The sequence below is a fragment of the Falco rusticolus genome, chromosome 9 (genome assembly GCF_015220075.1).
Source record: "Falco rusticolus isolate bFalRus1 chromosome 9, bFalRus1.pri, whole genome shotgun sequence".
Classification (NCBI taxonomy): domain Eukaryota; kingdom Metazoa; phylum Chordata; class Aves; order Falconiformes; family Falconidae; genus Falco; species Falco rusticolus.
In genome coordinates, this window is record NC_051195.1 from 6405948 (window position 1) to 6424612 (window position 18665).

Sequence of the window (18665 nt, forward strand, 5' to 3'; positions counted from 1 at the left end):
ACCAGTTATCAAGACTAGAATTGGTGCAGATAAATAGGCATTTCCAAGGTATGCCATACAACGTTTTTTGGTAACAGAATTAAAGCCAGACTCATAAATAGACACATCCAAATTACACTCCCAGTCCTCATATTTAACTCCTACCCATTACCTACCCTACAGCAACAGGCGTTCTCTGGATACAGTGATACTCTCTTCTCATTCAGACTCTAGCCTCCTGCCCTACTAAACAATTCCAGAAAGTGATATACTAATTCTGTTGCTTGATAACATACCTTTTAACCCTTGCCTTTAGACTTTTTTGTTATTTACTGCATCTAGTAGTTCTGATTTTCTAGGATCTTGCTGTGTTCACGCACACAAACTTACCGATGTCAAGCAAGTAATGAAAGAAAACAGGAACAGCGGGGAAGACTGAGCACAGAATGGCATAACGTATTTTCAGTTGGAAGGGACCTACACTGATCATCTACTCCAACTGCCTGACCACTTCAGGGCTGACCAAAAGTTAAATCGTGTTGTTAAGGGCATTGCCCAAATGCCTCTTAAACGCTGACAGGCTTGGGGCATCGACCACCTCCCTGGGAAGCCTTTTCCAGTGTTTGACCACCCTCTTGGTAAAGAATTGCTTCCTAACGTCCAGTCCGAACCTCCCCTGGTGCAGCTTTGAACCATTCCCATGCATCCTATCACTGGATACCAGGGAAAAGAGAACAGCAAAGGGGTCAGGCTAATACAATGAAGAATAAAACGACTAATCATGTAACAGAGAACTTCTTGCATCCCTGAGCACCTCTCACCAGCACAAATCATATTTAGACCTGACTGTCTCTGGAAATGCTATGACATAAAAACCATCTGGCCAACAATTCTGATTTCTGTTTTTGATTATTTCCCTCAGTAACATTATCCAAAGACTTTTTTTCAGTCCCCCCTCCTCCCCTGCAAGTGATTTTTCTTTTTTTTAAAAAAGATCCCCTATGCTATGATGCACTGTCAGTTTCACCCATGAGTCCAACTTACATTGGCTTCCAACATGATCAGACACTTTTCCAACATACTGATTCTCCAAAACTTTCTGGTTGTTTAAACAGAACGTAGGAACCCTAGACAAAGAGACTTCTAAACCCACTGCCTCAGTTCAGACTGAAAGAAGCAGAAACTGAAAGTCTCAAGATAAAATCACCAGAGAAATCAGTTGATTGCAACAAAGCAGTATTAGTTTTAAAAATATTTTGCATAAGCATTTTTTGTGTAGGTTTCATTTGATAAAACACTGACTTCATTATTTGCTCAGTCCTCTGCAGATGGGAGGAAAAAAAAATTACCTACTTACTTCTCTGTAATAGCTGGTGCTTTCTACATTGAGCTGACAGTAATAGCAAAATCCAAATGAGGCTTTCTGCAGATGTTCTGTATTTTTGTCTTTCTGGCATAAACAGTATGCTTGATTTCCTGCATTTATCTCATAGCTTTTATCTCAAGAGACTTAATATCCCTTTGTTTTCAAGAGACCTAAATTAATGTTTTTAGAAATATTTATGATTGAGATTTCTGCAATTTGATAAATCAGTCAGCAGCCTCTAAAGAAAGGTGCCTAGCATTTTAACTTTATAATTTAATTTCAAGGTTTTTATTGATTTATTTTTCTTTTGCTTACAGTAGAGTTGTAGTTGATACTCTTACTGAAATAATTCTGGATTGATTCAGTTATTTGCAGTACAAGAACATGTACTTATGTGAGTCAGCTCTCTCGCTCTTGCTGCTCAGAAGGGGTCTGAGTCAACAAGTAGTATTTGGAGACTGGTCACAACTAGCTCTTGTAGAGTGGAAAACACACACCCCCAACTCATGAAGTTGATCACCCTCTATACAGATTCACAGTCCCCATGGGAACAGAATGATCAGTCTTCCTTCCTTGCAAGTGGCTCAAGTCTAGGCAGAGCACTCTCACACATAAGAGCACTCTCACACATAATCTGGCTTATCCTTACCGTGGGCTCGAAGACCACAGCGTGACGCGAAACAGTGCTACAAGAGGGGACTGTCAACACTGTCTTCACAGCGTATGCCTGACCAGCATGAAACTGCTGCCACAGAAAGCCCTACCCTCACACTCTACAGATGTCGAAAATTACCCTATTGAGATAAGCAGAATAAGAACTGCTTCTAGCAGTCATTCCTGATCAAACTTGGCCAAAATGTTTCACAGCTGACAGGACTGGGGGTAAATTCATACACAAACACCAGCTTCTAGTTCTCAAAATAAGAATTCTGACCAGACCTATGATTCCCTATTTTCCTCTTTGCAGAGGAGGAGGAAGGGTTATCCTTCACAAGGCCAGGGTCTGACCTGACATTAAAGTTAGAAGAGAGCAAAGACACATGTTTATGCAGTGAATACAGTAAATATGCAAGCCAGATATGGTTTTCATTGGCCATCTACCTGCTTCTCATATACAGTGCAGTAGCCAAGCTTCTCTTACCTCCCAAGTGCTGCCTAAAACTGCCCACTGTTGAGTTTACCTACCTTAAAAAGAAAGCTCTATGCTGAAGAATATATTACTGAGGAAGAGCTAACAACACTTCTGGTTTAGAAACATCTCTACGTTTGGTTTGTTCTTAACAGAAATGCTACACAAAAGCATATCAAACAGATTTGGGGGCATGCTGTCAGCGCAATGCTGCAATGGTAGTTTCAAGGAATCTCCATATTTGCCAGTGCTGTAATGAGACTTCTTCCTTTAAAGATGGTCAGAAATTGATGAGCCAGCCTCCTCGGTCTGAGTTAAGTTGAGAGCCATCCATTTTCAAATTAGTCTTGAGGTTTCTGACCCATTTTGCTCCAGAGAAGAGCTGTCACTGCTGCTCACAGATGAAAATTGATCTTTAGATCTCTAGTGTAACTCAAAGCCCTCTCAACTGAAAAGGTCACTCAGAAGAACAATGGTCTTAGCTTTACATACTGCTGAAGTCTACAACATCACAACGAAGTGTTCTGCAGGCGGTGAAATCAAGCATATAACTTGATCCTAGATTGTGAATTTTACCCAAAATGCTAAAGTTAGGTAAAAGAAAAGGAAGAATTAGACCAAAAGGTAATTAAAATTATTCCCTACACAGATGAACGCAAAGTGAACAGCTACAATAACCAAGAAACAGCAATAGCTGCTGGGAAAACTGATTTATCGAAGCTAGGCTCAGAGATTTGCTTATAATCCCAGCTCACTTTTTAACTTCAGCTCTCCAGCTCTTGAGGAAGAAGCATGTTGACTCACGGAGTCATTCATTCTATTCCTCATTAATGACCCAGGATTCAAGATGATTTCATGTTTTTTCTTACTTTCCTCTGAAGTCTCACTCTACTCGAGTGCCTGGTATGACCTGGTCTCCTGAGTAGGAAAAGCAAAACCAAGTAACAAGCCCCCACCACCTCTTCTTTAGTATCCTACGTCAGTCACAAATTACAGTGGACTGCAAGTCAGCAAACCACAGTCCTGAGATCAAGAAAGCAACAGGCTTACCTGGTACTTTCTGACTTTTCGTGCAGTACTTTGTATTGCTAAATAACATGTTACCATGAAGAATCACATTACTTTCTGCTTTTCTCCAAGAAGGTCTGCTGAATTTTGCTAGACAGCGGAGAGATGTAACATCTCATGCTTCAGTTCTTTTAGTCATTTTAATGAAAAAGGCTGGGTGCTGGTGAGAAGCAAAGAGCTTTTACACGGCTTGGAAGGAAGCCTACTGTTTGCAGAGAAACTGATGGAAAGGTAAGGACCTTGCCTTTCACCTTAAGACTGAGTAGAGTCTCAGACAGGTAAGTGGCAAGCATTGACAAAGATGAATAGCGTACCTGCATGGCTATACCTTTTTGTAACCAAAAAAAAAAAAGTGGCTAAATAGTCACCTTATTTATCCCAATAATAAGCATTAATAGCTGCTTGATAAACTGTCACGTGAGCCAGTCTATACTCAAACTCTGGATAGCTTGTGGAAATCAGCTGTTGATTCCTCCTAGAAAAAGAGCGGGGCACAGACCTTCAGCATTCATCTCTATTCTGCATAAGGGAACTATCTCCCGAGTACTGCCTCTAAAGGTGAGTATGCTGCCGTTCCTGGAGGAGATAGGATGCTCTGTAAGGGATGAGTTGGCGATACTCATGGCCATTTCCCCTACTGCCACCTGCATTCAATGACAATCATGAAATGCAAATACCGACAGCAGCATTAGCTTTCCAGCCGAGACTCTCGTTCTGTGAGGAGCCTTACTGAAGAGCAGTCCTAAGGAGCTATACAGAACTTCACTTCCAGGAAATACCTGGACGCTGGAGGGAAAGGCATGCATGTTCTTAACATCTGTAGGATGTGGGGGCTGATCTTACTCACAAAGGAAGAGACGTTAATGCAGCAAGAATAGTCAGCTGGGATTCCTCTCTCCTTACTCGAAGACAGGGCTGGGGGATCTCTGCAGAATTTTCTTGTATATTCTTAAGCTTGTTACAACGGATTGAATAATTACTGCTGTATTCCTAATGGAATCTGACAATTAAAGTAGGAAATTACTATTCAGGGCTGGTCTGAAGATGTAATCTCATTTATTACGCCAGCAGAAAACAGTAACCAATTGCTTTTTTCCTGTTGCTGTTTGTACTTCCTTTCCTAGAGACACTGCTCTTTCTTCCAACAAACAAGCACAAATGACCTCATATCCAGTACTCTTGCAATGTGCATACCCTGCTTTTAATATAAACAGAATCTACAATGTGTAACATGCTCCACTAGCAATGTTTTCATAACAATTTATTAAAGTACACAGTAGGTATTAAGATCCTAATTCCTTGGTCACTTGGTCCATTAACCCTGTTTGTTGATGACTTCTCTGATGTAGTAATCATGACTATTAATAGATTAGAATTCTCAGGCAATTCAGTTCTGGTATTGATTTTGATCAGAGCAAGATTATGCCCTATGTTGGAAGTGGATGTTTACTTTGATTTGCCATGAGTTTATACCTGCAAAGGCTCATCATGAAAAATGACACTGTGAAAAATCAATTCTTCATGATGTTAGAACTGATACAACCTTGCAAATCTGGCCACGGCAAACATCAGTGACAATTAGCAGTGACAGATTACTACCTAGGTCTTATTTTCATTAAAAGTGCAATTTATTAAAAATAAACAGTGAAAGGAACCATTTTTTTGAAAAACATGAATTCCTTATAAAAATGGGGTCAACCAATACATAAAAGTTGACTGTTTACATATAATTTACCATCTTGTCTATGAGGACTGTAAGGTAAGTCTGAACTATACTTTGAAAGGCAGAGAAAATAATTTTCTTCTTCACTTCTAAAAGGCCACTGTTCTCTCAAACTTATTGAGACGCCTTCGTTCATCAAGGAGATAATTAAAAAACATATGATGTAACGGTCACTGTTATTGTTCCAACAACCACACAGTCTGATTATAGGCTTCATTTCAGATTTCCGACTGAACTCTCTGATTTCTTCAGCAGTATTCAACAGTAATCACTACAACTCTCTTTCAGGCAATATAATATAGAGAAGAAAAAAAAAAAAAACAAAAAAAAAAACCACAATCAACAACGAAAAGCACACACAAGAAATACGAGCTTACACAGCATGATGTTAACATTCACTCTGGAAGCTGTACAAAGCAAACTGAGACGTTACCACAACATAATTTCTTCAAACCTTGTTTTTACCTTGCAAAAGGGAACCTCTGGAATCAATAAAGATTCCTATTAGAAATAAATAAATAAATAAATAAATAAGCAATGGCACAATTTAGCCAAAATTCAACTTTTCAAATTAATATAAGTAACTGAATTGCAGCTACAAAAATAGTCACATAAGTATTTCATTTATTTTGCTGCTAGTACAGCACTTTTATACAGAAAATGATAATTTTTTAATTGATTTTATTCCCATGAACCTATCCAATCCAACATCAAATTGTAACTTTAATCATCTCTCCAGCCACCGTGTTATTCAATTGATTAATTTTTATCATGTTTGTTTTTCAGCCAGTTGACGTGAAATCCACTAGCATCGAATGAGACGGTTCTATCAACAGCCAACATTAATCTCCTGAAGTCCAACACAGGGAACTGCAAAGCCCTGTGCTGGGGGAGGTAGAGCCAGACTCCTCAGCGGGAGCCAGTAAAAGGAGGAAAGACAACAGACACAAGCTGATGTGCAGGAAATTGCATTTAAACATAAGAAACAACATTTTCACTGTGAGGGTGGTCAAACACCGAAACAGGTTTCCCTACAAGAAAGTTTGTGGAATCTCCATATTCAGTTACATGGAAAATTCAACTGGGCACCGTCCTGGAGGAATGGACACTCACTGACCCTGCTTTGAGCAGTGAGGTGGGATTTCACAAATTCTAGAGGTACCTTCAACCTAAAAATTCTGTGAATCAATTGATAAGCTCATACCAACCAGACTACCAAGTGATTATTCATTTATTCCTAGCAGACACATCTATTTCAGGATGCGTATTTGGGTATTCATGGCGATCACAGACACAATCGGCCGCTGACTGCTGATACTAAGCAGTACAGGCTCCAAAGAGGTTAAATTAAACTCTCACCAAGCCGTTTCTTTTTTCCTTCAGCACAACGGTATCAAAAAACAGCTTCATGCAGCTTCCTCAAATCTACAACAGCAATCCCTTAGCTGAAAAACATAGCTTAAGTAATTCTGACCAATTCAGAAATAACACATTCAAAAATAGTCACTAAATAAAGCTGAGGCTGAAACTCTGGCAATTGCAATCTGCTTGCACACGTTTTGAGTAAAATAAGAGCCTGAAGGGTGTTATAGCATGATGAATTAATCACTTCTTCTAAGGCAGCAAACAGGGTCAAGAATTTGGCATTTCATTCACACAGAATTTTTGGTGTTTCTAAATAAAATGTGTTGTGTTACTATTATTTGCCCATACTTGCTTATATGAGGACTTCATTTCTACAGTCATGCCAGCATGTAAGATATCTGACCGTGTAGAAAATTATTATCTTTTTAAAACCTAAACAACCTATTTTACTGACCAATATTTGAAGCAAGTCTGTATTGCCCGAGTTGCTACTTTTTTCTCAGAAATCTTCAGGAGATAATGAACTCAGAAATCATTTACATGGCAAGCAGATCCGAATACAATACTACGGGTTTTGCTGCTGTTGCAAAGCTACATTTACATGAGAATGGTCTATTGCTTGTGGAGCTGAGGCATGAAATAGGTCTCTGGACACACCCTTTTCGTCTACTATATCTATACTTTTATATAGTATACTTTTTGTATACTATATGGCTTTGGATATTCCTCTAGCACTTTAATAATAATAGTAACAAAATCTTACGACTACCCAATAAAAAGTCCACAGATGTGAAAGAGAAGGCGGGTTGTGACAGTAAGAGCCCCACACTCTGAGATCACTCCGTGATGCTCTCCTCAACCCTCCCTACCATGGCAGGTCACAGCGTCCATAACCAGACACAGGAACACGGGATCGTTCCGCGGTGGATGCAGCACAGCCCTACTGCTGACTGCCAGCTCAGCCGTGTCTGGTTCATCTACTGGCTGCTCTGGTAAGTAACACAACAAACATAAGCAAACATTTAAGGTCAGATTGAATCAGGAAGCTGAGCCAGTTTTGGCAACGGGTCAATACTCACTCATCAAACTATATTAACGTAAACACGTTAATACTTTTGCAGCACTTTTTTCCTTGCTGTTAGTGGCCTGTCCTCCAATTCTGGGTTAAAGACTCAGTTAAGATGCCATGGACCACACCTTTCTGCCTATGATTTAGAGCTCTGTGCCTGAAACTTTGTACCACAAACTTGGGAAGATGATCTGCATTCATATTTTATGACAAAATCTTCACAGCTAAAAGCTTAGGGAAATTAATTTCAGACAGCAATAGGAACAAGACTTGGATTTCTACAAACTTGTGCTTCTAAAACATGCTTCCCTTGAGAGCGGTTTTTCCCATCTTTTGTAGTATCCCTCAGTCTCCCCCTCTTCATACCCTAAACTACCTACTAGTCCTCCTTCATCGTACACACAAAACATGCTCAACTCCTCCACCTGCAGAAATCTACCTGAAGTCCTGGTAAACGGTGCTTTAAATAAACCAGCACTCAGCATACAAATAGTCTAACAATATCCAGAAAAGTAGATATGTGTTCATTCTTGGTCAAAGACTCCATCCATTCACTGCAAAACCGTTGCTTTTTCCATAAAGATCCTTCAAAGGATCTTGCATAAAACCATTTTTTGGCACCTGTAATAAAACTATTTGTAACTGACAGTCTCTTTTGTTAAATAAATCAGAAAAAGTAAAAACTCTACCAGATACAAAGGCCAGTCATTCAAAGATTTCAGACGTAAGGAATGGCAATCTGCTTCAGTTCATTTGTTCCACTCCTAAAATTGCCAGATTTTAAATGCATCCTGAAATTAATTTCCTTGCTTTGCATTGTAGAGTGCCTTCAGGATTTGCAGAAGACTAAAGCATATATTGTGATAGCGTCTGTTTTACAGGATATCTATTTGTCTTCAAACACTTGTTCTTCATAGCGTATTCCACAAGTGATACTATCTGACGGGAACCCTGCAACTAACAGCATGTACAATCACAACATGCACTGATGATGGCTCTATCACTTGCCAAGAAGCGTATAAACAGGCTTTAAAAGAGAATATCAGTGGTACTCTGACAGCTCCTAAAGCATTACCTTGGTCCTTGTATTAGCTGGCGGTCGGGTCTCTGCACCAGTCCCCACAAACAGTGTAAGAACCAAGGGAGATGGGAACTTCTTACCCACTGCTGTCCATTCCAGCACACCATCGTATCTGGTTCTACCCCACAATTCTTTAAGACATGATTAGATATTTTCCAATGTTTTCCAATATTTTCAACACTTGGAGACTTCCACAGTGCAGTAGCCCGAAGAATTATCTCCTGAACTCCTTATTAGCACACTTGGTGAGAAAAACAAGCAAATGCGCTACCAATGATGTACATAAATACAGAAAATGAAGTTAGCATGACAGTAAAACCACAAATTATGCAGGAAATTACTGGAACACATAGCAAACGGTAATATTAAACTGTAGCTTAATAGCAGAGGATCATACTGACATGATGAATTCAGAGCAATTTGAAATGAGGCACCAAGCTCAGAAAAGAAATGTCCAATTAGGTGGCTCAAGATTAGATCAGAGAGAAGTATTTATCCTAGGCTGAAATCACAAACCATGCAATAACCACCCTAATTTTAAGCTGCAGGAAAATCCTACTATGTAAGATGCTTAAAATTAATATAGGAAAATAACTTTTTTAATTTGTCAGGAATCATCTGTGTATAGCAATTAACTGATATGCTGTAAATGATGCAAGAAGGCTTTTCTATCTTCAGTGTCTAGGAATCTATGTGTGGACCTGAAAGATGAAGTCTGTTCCCAATGGAATTCTGTAAGATTTCAGTGTACATGGCTTCCAGGTCAAACCTTTCAAAAAGAGATAGAGGACAGCAGATATTCCCAAACTTCATATGCAAACTGAACATTTTTTGCATATTAAAAGTTCAAGGGTTCAACTGAGCTCTATTGTTCAAAACAGGGGGGAAGAAAAACAAAACTAACCCATAACATTTGATAGAACTTTTTTTACATTTATGACAGTACCAGGACCATAAAGTGAAATGAGAATTTGTCCCTTTAGTTGTCCCCCTGCTTACAGCCACTGGCAATGTCACAGCTACCTTACTGGTCATATTTTTTCTCCTCCTCTGACTCTCTGTCAACACCACCTTCTCTAGCAGCATAATCGTAGTGGATCAGCTCCAGGTCTCCTGTAGTTCGTTTGTTCTGCTGGCAAAACTGCTGGATTTGAACATGCATCTTTTGCTGCTCCAGTGAATAGAGTAAGAACACAGAGGGGTTTAAAACCAAAGTCAGCATCAGCTGATGAAGCACTAATGTGGTTCAAACAAGTCACCGTTCTTTGTGAATGGAAGTTCTAATGTGGAAGTTCTAATGAACTGTTGTGGCTGGTGACTTGCCATGCGTCTCCCATCCACCCCAGCAACCTTGTGGCAGCCGCCAAGGATCTGGAAGACAGTTTACTATCTAACCAGAGACAGACAACAAATTAACTTAACTTTTTATATCTCCTACCCCTGGAAAGTAAAGGTTTAATCTCCTGCATAACGAAGGAACGGACATGCTAGTCACCCCATGTATTTTAAAACACTTCCCTGTGCTTAGAAAAAGAACTGAATTTTGACTGGTGTGCAACTGAAATCTGGACTTGTCACCATCCCTAAAGCTATAATGCATGACTGATTTAGGGAGAACAGCTACATCTGGCACTGTCACCGTGTGCAGCTCTCCCAGAACGCTTCAGAGGTCCCAGGGCATTCTTCCCCCTTCTTCCCTTGCAACCAATGTAAGCTGCAACTCATGAACAGTACATGCTTTACAGAAATGTGAGCTCATATGGAAAACATGCTCAGTATTTCTGTCACCTTAATTAAACACATACTTGACATACAGTCTTTTATTCACAAGCAGAATCAGCCTTCCTAGTGCATGAAAAAAACCCTGGTGGTTTGTAGGCTGAACACATTCCCTGAAGAAATTTAGATACATTCTCTAAACAAAGATACTTATCCAGTTATAGCAACGGTAATTTAAGACTAAAACAGGAACTAGAAAGCTGACTTTCTCCTTCCAGATTCCATGGTAATCAATTCCAAATTTTGTCACCAAAATAAACTCAGACCTCTCTGTCCACACAAACACTGGACAAACAAATACTCACTGCTTGTAGCCTATATAAAGAACGGCACATTGTGAAATCTTTGTGAACTGGCAAACCCATAAAGCTATTTACAATAACAAACAGCTTTTATTGAAAAGAACCCCTCTGATTTCTTTTCCAGTTTTTAATCACTGAATATCTGGTCTACCTGGAATTTGTCCACTAGATCTAAACCTGGTATTATAACCATTTATTTCCCATACACTTTTTCTGCACAATAACATACTGGGCAATAATTAAACTTAACAAGAGGCTTCTGTATGATGGTAACTTCTCAACAACAAATGTCAAGCGTTAGATATAATTGATTTTCAGATAAATAACACTACTGGACTCTAGGTTCGTATTGGGCTTACCCAATTAACCGTTCTGTGCTTATTCACCATATTTTTCCTCTCATCCATGAGTTTTCATGCATTGCATTCAGTTAAATACTCTTTATTCACACATTGCATTTTTCACCAATTGATATGCTGGGTAATCAGCACACATTAATTCCAGACAACAAAAGGTTTATACTGATTTCTGCATAATTTGTTCTGTTTGTTTCATTAAATACACTAAATCATTCTGTCTGTATGTCCATCCATTTGTTGTTCACATTCATTTTTTATCCGTTGCTTGCTGCTGCTCTTTGAACCTTGCCGCAAGGAGAGAAAAAAGGTAAAGGGTCTTGTATCGGTCGATCAGCAGTTGCATTATGTACTTCCCAGCATGGCAAGGAGCAATCTGAGGAAACAATATATTCTCACAGCAAAGGGCAGTTCTTACCATACTCCACCAAACATAAAAAGTTCCTTCAGAAGGTCACCGCAGAGATGGCTGAACTCCTCCACTCCTCACTAGGGTCAGCACTTTCAGATGGTGTAACTGGCTTTCGGACGTTCAGAAGCTTCCGCTGTTCTCAGAGCCATCTTTGAGAGAAACTTGCTTGTTATTTGGATCACAAGCTTGCAAAGTACGTTCAGAGCAAACCCCGAAGAACACGTGTGCTTACTCCACATATCTTGAGAGGTTAGGAGGCCACGAGGTGTCTCCAAGGCAGGCTGCCTTAAGGCTCTCTGCAAGATAACTCTACAGAAGACACACAAGGAAGGACACAGGCCGGAGGAAGAGATGCTGCCTTTATGATCCTCATAAACATAATTCTTTCCATGAAGTATGGTCATAGAGAAGCTGCACAGTATCTCCACAGGTAGTAGCTTTAAACAGCATAAAATTTCCAACGGATTCTAAAACATTAACGGATTCTGGAAACATTAAATATGTAGAAATAGACCTACATTTTTGAAGCATTTTGGTCAGAATGGCTATGCATAAACCTGGAACTCAGGAGCACCTCTGAGCTACTGGAACCAAGCAGGAGTCTTGGCTCCCTACCCCCAAGCATTGGTTCTCTCAAACAAGATACACTGGCAGTTCAACTGGAAAAGAGGCAAAACATGCTCCAAACAATCTAGAAGGTCCAGGGACTTTTTTGATCCAGTAGAACAAGCTGGGTGAATTTCAATGGAGTCATTGAATGTTGGGTTGTGCTTGTATAGATTCCAAACTCAAGTTGCTGTTGTCAAAAGTTATCAAAAGGAGTCCCATAACTTCAATAGCCTTTCCAGAAAAGGGCAGCAAAATACAGAACTAGGAGACAGCAGCTTTGAAGGAGCTATGCCAGCTCAAAGTATGTTTTCAGCAGCCAGTACAGGTAGAGTTCTGCTCCTCGTTCAGAGAAGGTAGTAACACCACCACCGTTTCATTACAGTCCACCTCCTGTTCCAATCTGGTACAAACTGCCTCAATTGTTTCAGGCAAGTACAGTCTGCGTCTACCTGCAAGTCACTCTTCGGCTTTACAAAACAGTTTTTGCTTCGTTCATTTTTCATATTTGTATTATGTGCATTCCTTTGCACAGGGAGATGAAAGACACGGCAATTTAAGCCAAGAAAGTCATCTGTGCTCTAATAAGAACGCACTGTCCTTCAGGGCACAAGCTGGACTCCCAAAGTGGAAGGCGGGGAGTTCACAACATTTTATTGAGTACATGAGGTCAGGCCAGGCCAGCTGGGGATGTCAGTACTGCCACTCCTGTTATACATCTTTGCGCTACTTCCCTATAGCACAGCATCCACAGCACCTCAGACTTTTTTGTTAAAGGCCTCATCTCGTATGGATGAGGTTTTAGATCCTGGTATAACAAAGTTTTGGATTGACAGCCTGTCCAGGGAATGCTCTATGAAAAACTGTTTTGAAAATGAAAATGGCTCTTGACTGAAGCTTTTCACCTCTGTTTATGAGCTGCCTGGCAGCTTTTATTTGTGATTTATTTCCTTCGTGTGTTCAAGTGAAGTAGAAAATACCAAACTGTAGTGGGCTACTTGTAACTATCACTGCAAGAAAGGTACTATAGTTTATGTCAAATCTCATCCTTCATACTTCCACATTTTCACAGCCATGAAAATAATAAAAAAAAAACCCACAACACAAACAGTAACAGAAAAAAAATAACTTTTTTTTGGTGCTGCTTCACAAATTCCATCACAGAGAAAGGATGACAGAGATCAGAAGAACGGAACTCCTTCATTTTACCTAGTAGCAATCTTATGCTGAAGGAAGGGAGAAAGAAGCTGAGAAAAAATCCTGGGCTGAGTTAATGGAAGGAAAGTTTGCAATTGCCTTCATGTTAAGAAGGCAGGAAGGACAGCTTTTTAAAACTGAGATCAGAGAATAATTTTTCACAGGGAGTGGGAGGTAGAGGAGGTATAGTTCATACATTACACAATAAAAAATACTGACAATGTAAATTATTGCAAAATTTCCAAACATTTATTATTATATTCTCAACAGCCTCATTGCTTCATAAGTCCAGGAAGGTAGTATAATGTTGTGTTTCTCATAATATTTTTTGCTTTTCACTTTTTTGGTCTAGTGTGAGATGAAGTAACAGTGGTCTTGATAAAATGAGGCTGACAATCCTGGTTATCTAAATAATTTTGCTACACAGAAGGAGCAGAGATTAGCATTGTAAGATTAGCAAATTAAAATGGTTTCCTTCTCCATTATGAGACTAAAATACATACTGATTTTGAGGTTTCAAAACAGTCTTGTCAGAGACTTAGATATTATAACATCATGCTTCAAACCACTAAGTACTTCAAGCAGCTGCAAAATTGCCTCACCCTAGCACACACTTAACAACAGATAAAAATTACTGCATATATAGTATCTTTTCATTCTTATCGCATTGTAATAAAAGCTTTGTAGTGGGAAATACAGTCAACTCAGCCACACGCTAATATTACATTAATGATAGAGAAAGCTGTTCCCATAATTTTGATCTAAATACACTGAGCCATCATTCTGCTCCAATTAAATTCTGTCTGAGCTACAGTAACATAACTCTGTGCTTTTAAAACCAATACCAGTTCAAAGTAAAACCCCAGTGTGTGGTCTATGGCTGCCTCACTGACACAGGGACAAAAAGCACTTGACTGTGTGACAAGCAGCCTTGGTAAGAGAGCTAGTATGTGTGCCAGAGCTAACCAGAGCATGCCACACATACAGTGTTTCTAGTCTGTGCCAAAAAAAATATATTAAAAAAAAAGTACATTGAGTGTCTTCTGCAACACACACTTTGCAGCCTCAGAGTACACTGTTGTGTTTTAGTAAAGTAACCAACTATAACACTTGCTGAGGGCTAATCTGTAAATTCTAGTACATCAATGTATACATGCACTTATTTTAAGCTTTTGTTGTTATACGCTGACAAAATACTTAAACAAGATGATTGCAGTTAAGTGTAACAACCAAATCTGAAGAGAGACTACAAACAGCAATTAAAAACATTCATTCTAAATGGCACATGATATATTCTGCTATTGTCTCTTCAATGTAATCGAAGCTTGTAAGCAAAAATTAAGACAGCTAAGTTGGTTTATTGTTTAGGATTATAAAGATTATAAAACATCCACACACATCTACTAATCCCTGATTTGTTTCTGGGCCTCAAACAAGAAAAAGTGAGCAAGACCAGTACAGAATTTCATTCATCTCATTACCCAACTTCTTTGCAATATACAATTCTGCACAATTAGACAATCTGAAGTTATTACTCGAAAAAAAGATTAGAGAAACAAATTCCAGAGATATGACGTACTGGTACTCAACTGGCAGTTCTTGGAAACAGAACAGTACAAGGCAACAAACAATACTGTCCAAAAAAACCCCCAAAAAACAACCAACCAAAAAAGCTCACAGTAATAATATTATTTTATAGACGAAAATAAGTTTTATTAGACACTTGACATAAAACACTCCAGAAGTAAGCTCCTCAAGACAGTGAAAGGAACCTTTAAAAACACCTGAGTTAATACACCTAATTAAATAAGACGTACAAGTTTCCACAAGATGACCTAAATGTCTATCAGCATAAGCTAGGAGTACTCTATCAAACCATCTGACCTAGACTGAGGACCACCTCAAAGCCAAATGGAGTGCTGTCCAAGGAGCAGACAAGAAACCACAGAAACTCCAACCTGTGCCAAATTTACCTCTGATTCCTGCTTACCTGCTCCTCTAAATACAATGCTATCGATATACCTGTTCCCTCATTACATGCTACCTCTTCCCCCATTACTTGTCTTGTGCTGACAAGAGTCACAGACACATAGAATCCTTTAGGTTGGAAAAGACCTTCAAGATCATCAAGTCCAACCGTTAACCCAGGACTGCCAAGGCCACCACTAAACCATGTCCCTAAGAGCTGCATCTACGTGTTTTTTAAATACCTCCAGGGATGGTTGATTCCACCACCTCCTTGGGCAGCCTGTTCCAATGCCTACCCACCTTTTCCATGAAGAAATTTTTCCTACTACCCAATCTAAACCTCCCCTGGTGCAACTTGAGGCCATTTCATCTTCTCCAATCACTTTTCATGTGGGAGAAGAGACTGGCCCCCACCTGCCTGCACCCTCCTTTCAGGGAGCTGCAGAGAGCAAGTCAGGGCATTCTACCTATTCTCCTCTGCTTGCAAGGAAGATTCCTCTGCTGAGAACAGAGCTACCATTTCCTCCCACCTGTCCCCAGGCAAAGCAGCCCAGTGGCAGTAGACACCTGAACATCGAACCCCTCAGAATCAAGGCCCACACAGACAAGGATCCCTACTTTAGCCACAGCCAGAAGTGGATACTCTCAAAAGAGTCAGAAAACAAAGAATGAAAGAATTGTCCTTCTCCAGTACATTACAACAGCTTCTAGTGCTACAGGGACTTCTTGAACCTCACTTTCTACCCAGTTCATTAGGATGAACAGCATCAAAACAATGCAACATGATCTCCGGGTACTCCTTCCTACCCCTTCCACCTTCGAGCACACAACATCCCATGAAGAAACCTTAACGATAAAAGCAGTTGAACTGTCTTTGTGACTTGAGCTTTGGATGAATAGATCTAGGACTTGAAAGATATCAACCAGATCTTGTCATAAATACGCAGATCAAACATGCCTTGTAACACTTCATACTTGAATGGAATATAAAAAAATCATTATTTACTATATAGGCAAAGGTTGCATACAGAGATCTGATTAAGGAACAGACACCCCCTCTGAATCACACTTTCTTTAACCTGGAATAGAGCTTCACTCTACTGATGGCCCTGCTGTGGCTCTCAGTGAGGTCAGGTGGTTCTCCAGGTAAGGACGGGTCACAAGCTCACAACTTCATTTCCAGAAAGACATTTCTGGGAGTGGTGACCTAAGACAGAAGTCCAGACCCCTTCAGCAAAAATCAGGTTCATGATATAACACAAAAAAAAGCAATTCCAAAACATAGATAGAACAGCTTTTGACAAAAAAGGGACAGCATTTAAATGAACTTACAGGAAGAGTGGATACTCGGAAAGCTTTTCCTGCCTTCAGACACCAGATCGGGATCACCTGTGCAGTGCATTTCAGAGTTCATTACTCCATCTGGAAAGCAGCGGTAAAAGAAATCGGGACGCGGTCTACAAAAAACACCACGGATATTAAAAATATAAAAGCTGTAGTAACAAATAAATCTCAAAGCGATTATTAAATTTGCTGCTTATTACATACAGAGTTCATTCCCTCCTGCCTTAACACAGCAACAAGAAATCATAGGAACATTTAGGTTGGAAAAGACCTTTAAGATCAGAGTCCATTAGTGAACCTAGCACTGCCAAGGCCACCGCTAAACCAAGTCCCTCAGCTCAAGGTCACTTTTTGGGCAGGCAGGCTCTCTGAAGGGAGCTTCCAGTGCAGCGTGCGAGTGGGAGTTGCCTCTGAAAACCAGCGTGTGGCCTTACTCTTGCCTAGAGCCATCAATCTTGCTCAGCACCTCCAGCACAAAGGGGCACAGCAGCCCCACAAAGCTGCACGAGTCTTGCCAACACATCCAGCCATGAACAGGACTACAGCTTAGGCTACAAGGTTGGCACCGAAACCACCACCAAATTCTAATGCCAGCCTTGAGGCTGAGTCTAGCTGCACTGAATAAACCCCCAGGCTTCTTTTGGCCCTGCCGAGGTGAATGATAGCACACAGGTTTGCCTGGTGTCACACTGAGCCTGAGCTTATGAACCGTGTAGACAAGCAAGGCAAGCGACCAGATTCAGACACCAGCTGACAGAGCAACAAGTTGGCTTGGACTGCAAGCAAAATGAGCTCGTCTGCCTGAAGAAGATGGTGCAGGCATTCTTAATTACATTTCAAAAGCACTCTTAAAATAGAAGTGCCAGGTACCATTACTGTCAGGGCACCAGTACTGTACCAGAGAGGGTTCACCAAAGACCGAGCACAAATACTGTTTCCTCAATGCTGCAAAACAGGTGAATTACAAATGCAGCATTGGACTCCATTAAATAGTGTATGAATTCAAGTCAAATATATATTTGACTTAAAATTATTCAAAATTTTGATCTAAAGCCAAAAAATACTTTTAAAAAAATGTTATTTTCCAGAAAGTTTTGATTGCTAATGTTTTTCCGAGGCCTTCATTCAAATTTATGCTTCCCTAAAAAAATGTCCTACCTAGGAGTCCACTCATTGCTTAGCTCCAAGGTTAGTTCTGCCACGGACCTTGATGTTACCTGGAAATACCACATTCACTAATTATGCTTCACACGAAATGCAGGCACTGGGTTATATAGGCACTCAGCTGATTCCCGTTTAATGAGACTAGTGGCACTGGCATCTAAACTGCCACATGCTGTGATTCTCCCCTTCTGTCTTGCCTATTTAATGATCTGATTTCAGCTCACACTTTTCTTTTCAAACTCCTTGTTTGTCTGGATCTGCCAACTGGTCTAACAAATGACAAAACACAAGGGCATAGATTCCTGCCACAGTTGGACGTCACATAATGAAGTTGTGCAACACCTGCACCAGGGGAAGGACAGCTTCACAGGAGCCTGTTCTAATTCAACGTGCTTTGGAGCAGCAGCTATCTTTTTATCAAGGTCTATTGTATTTTTCAACCTCTCTTCATTTCTCTTAACAGTTCAAGTTATCATTTATAACATGACAAGACTTACCTTCCCACAATTAATTTAATAGTATTTGTGCAGACGCCATTCAGAGCTAGAGCCAAGGAAACAGCTACAAAACAGAATGAACAAACAGAACAATAATAACCTAAATACCAAGCTATACATTGCAGCAGTACAGCATTTGATTTACAGACTGAAACCTTTACTGGACTGAAAACTGAATGACCTTTGCAGCCTATTGTTTTTATTACCCAGACTAAGGACAGACCCCAGAGCATCACAATAACCACATGACTGACTTTGTT

General features: G+C 40.0%; 1 protein-coding gene across 1 annotated transcript in view; it reads right to left on the bottom strand.

Annotated features, from left to right (window-relative positions):
• Positions 1-18665, bottom strand: part of PLPP4 (phospholipid phosphatase 4) — a 66174-nt gene that overhangs the window by 18959 nt on the left and 28550 nt on the right. Inside the window, exons 4-5 of the mRNA XM_037400993.1 lie at positions 18406-18469; positions 16733-16857 (exon numbers count right to left, since the gene is read on the bottom strand). Coding sequence (XP_037256890.1) covers positions 16733-16857; positions 18406-18469 — 189 coding nt within the window. The remainder of the gene's footprint in view (positions 1-16732; positions 16858-18405; positions 18470-18665) is intronic.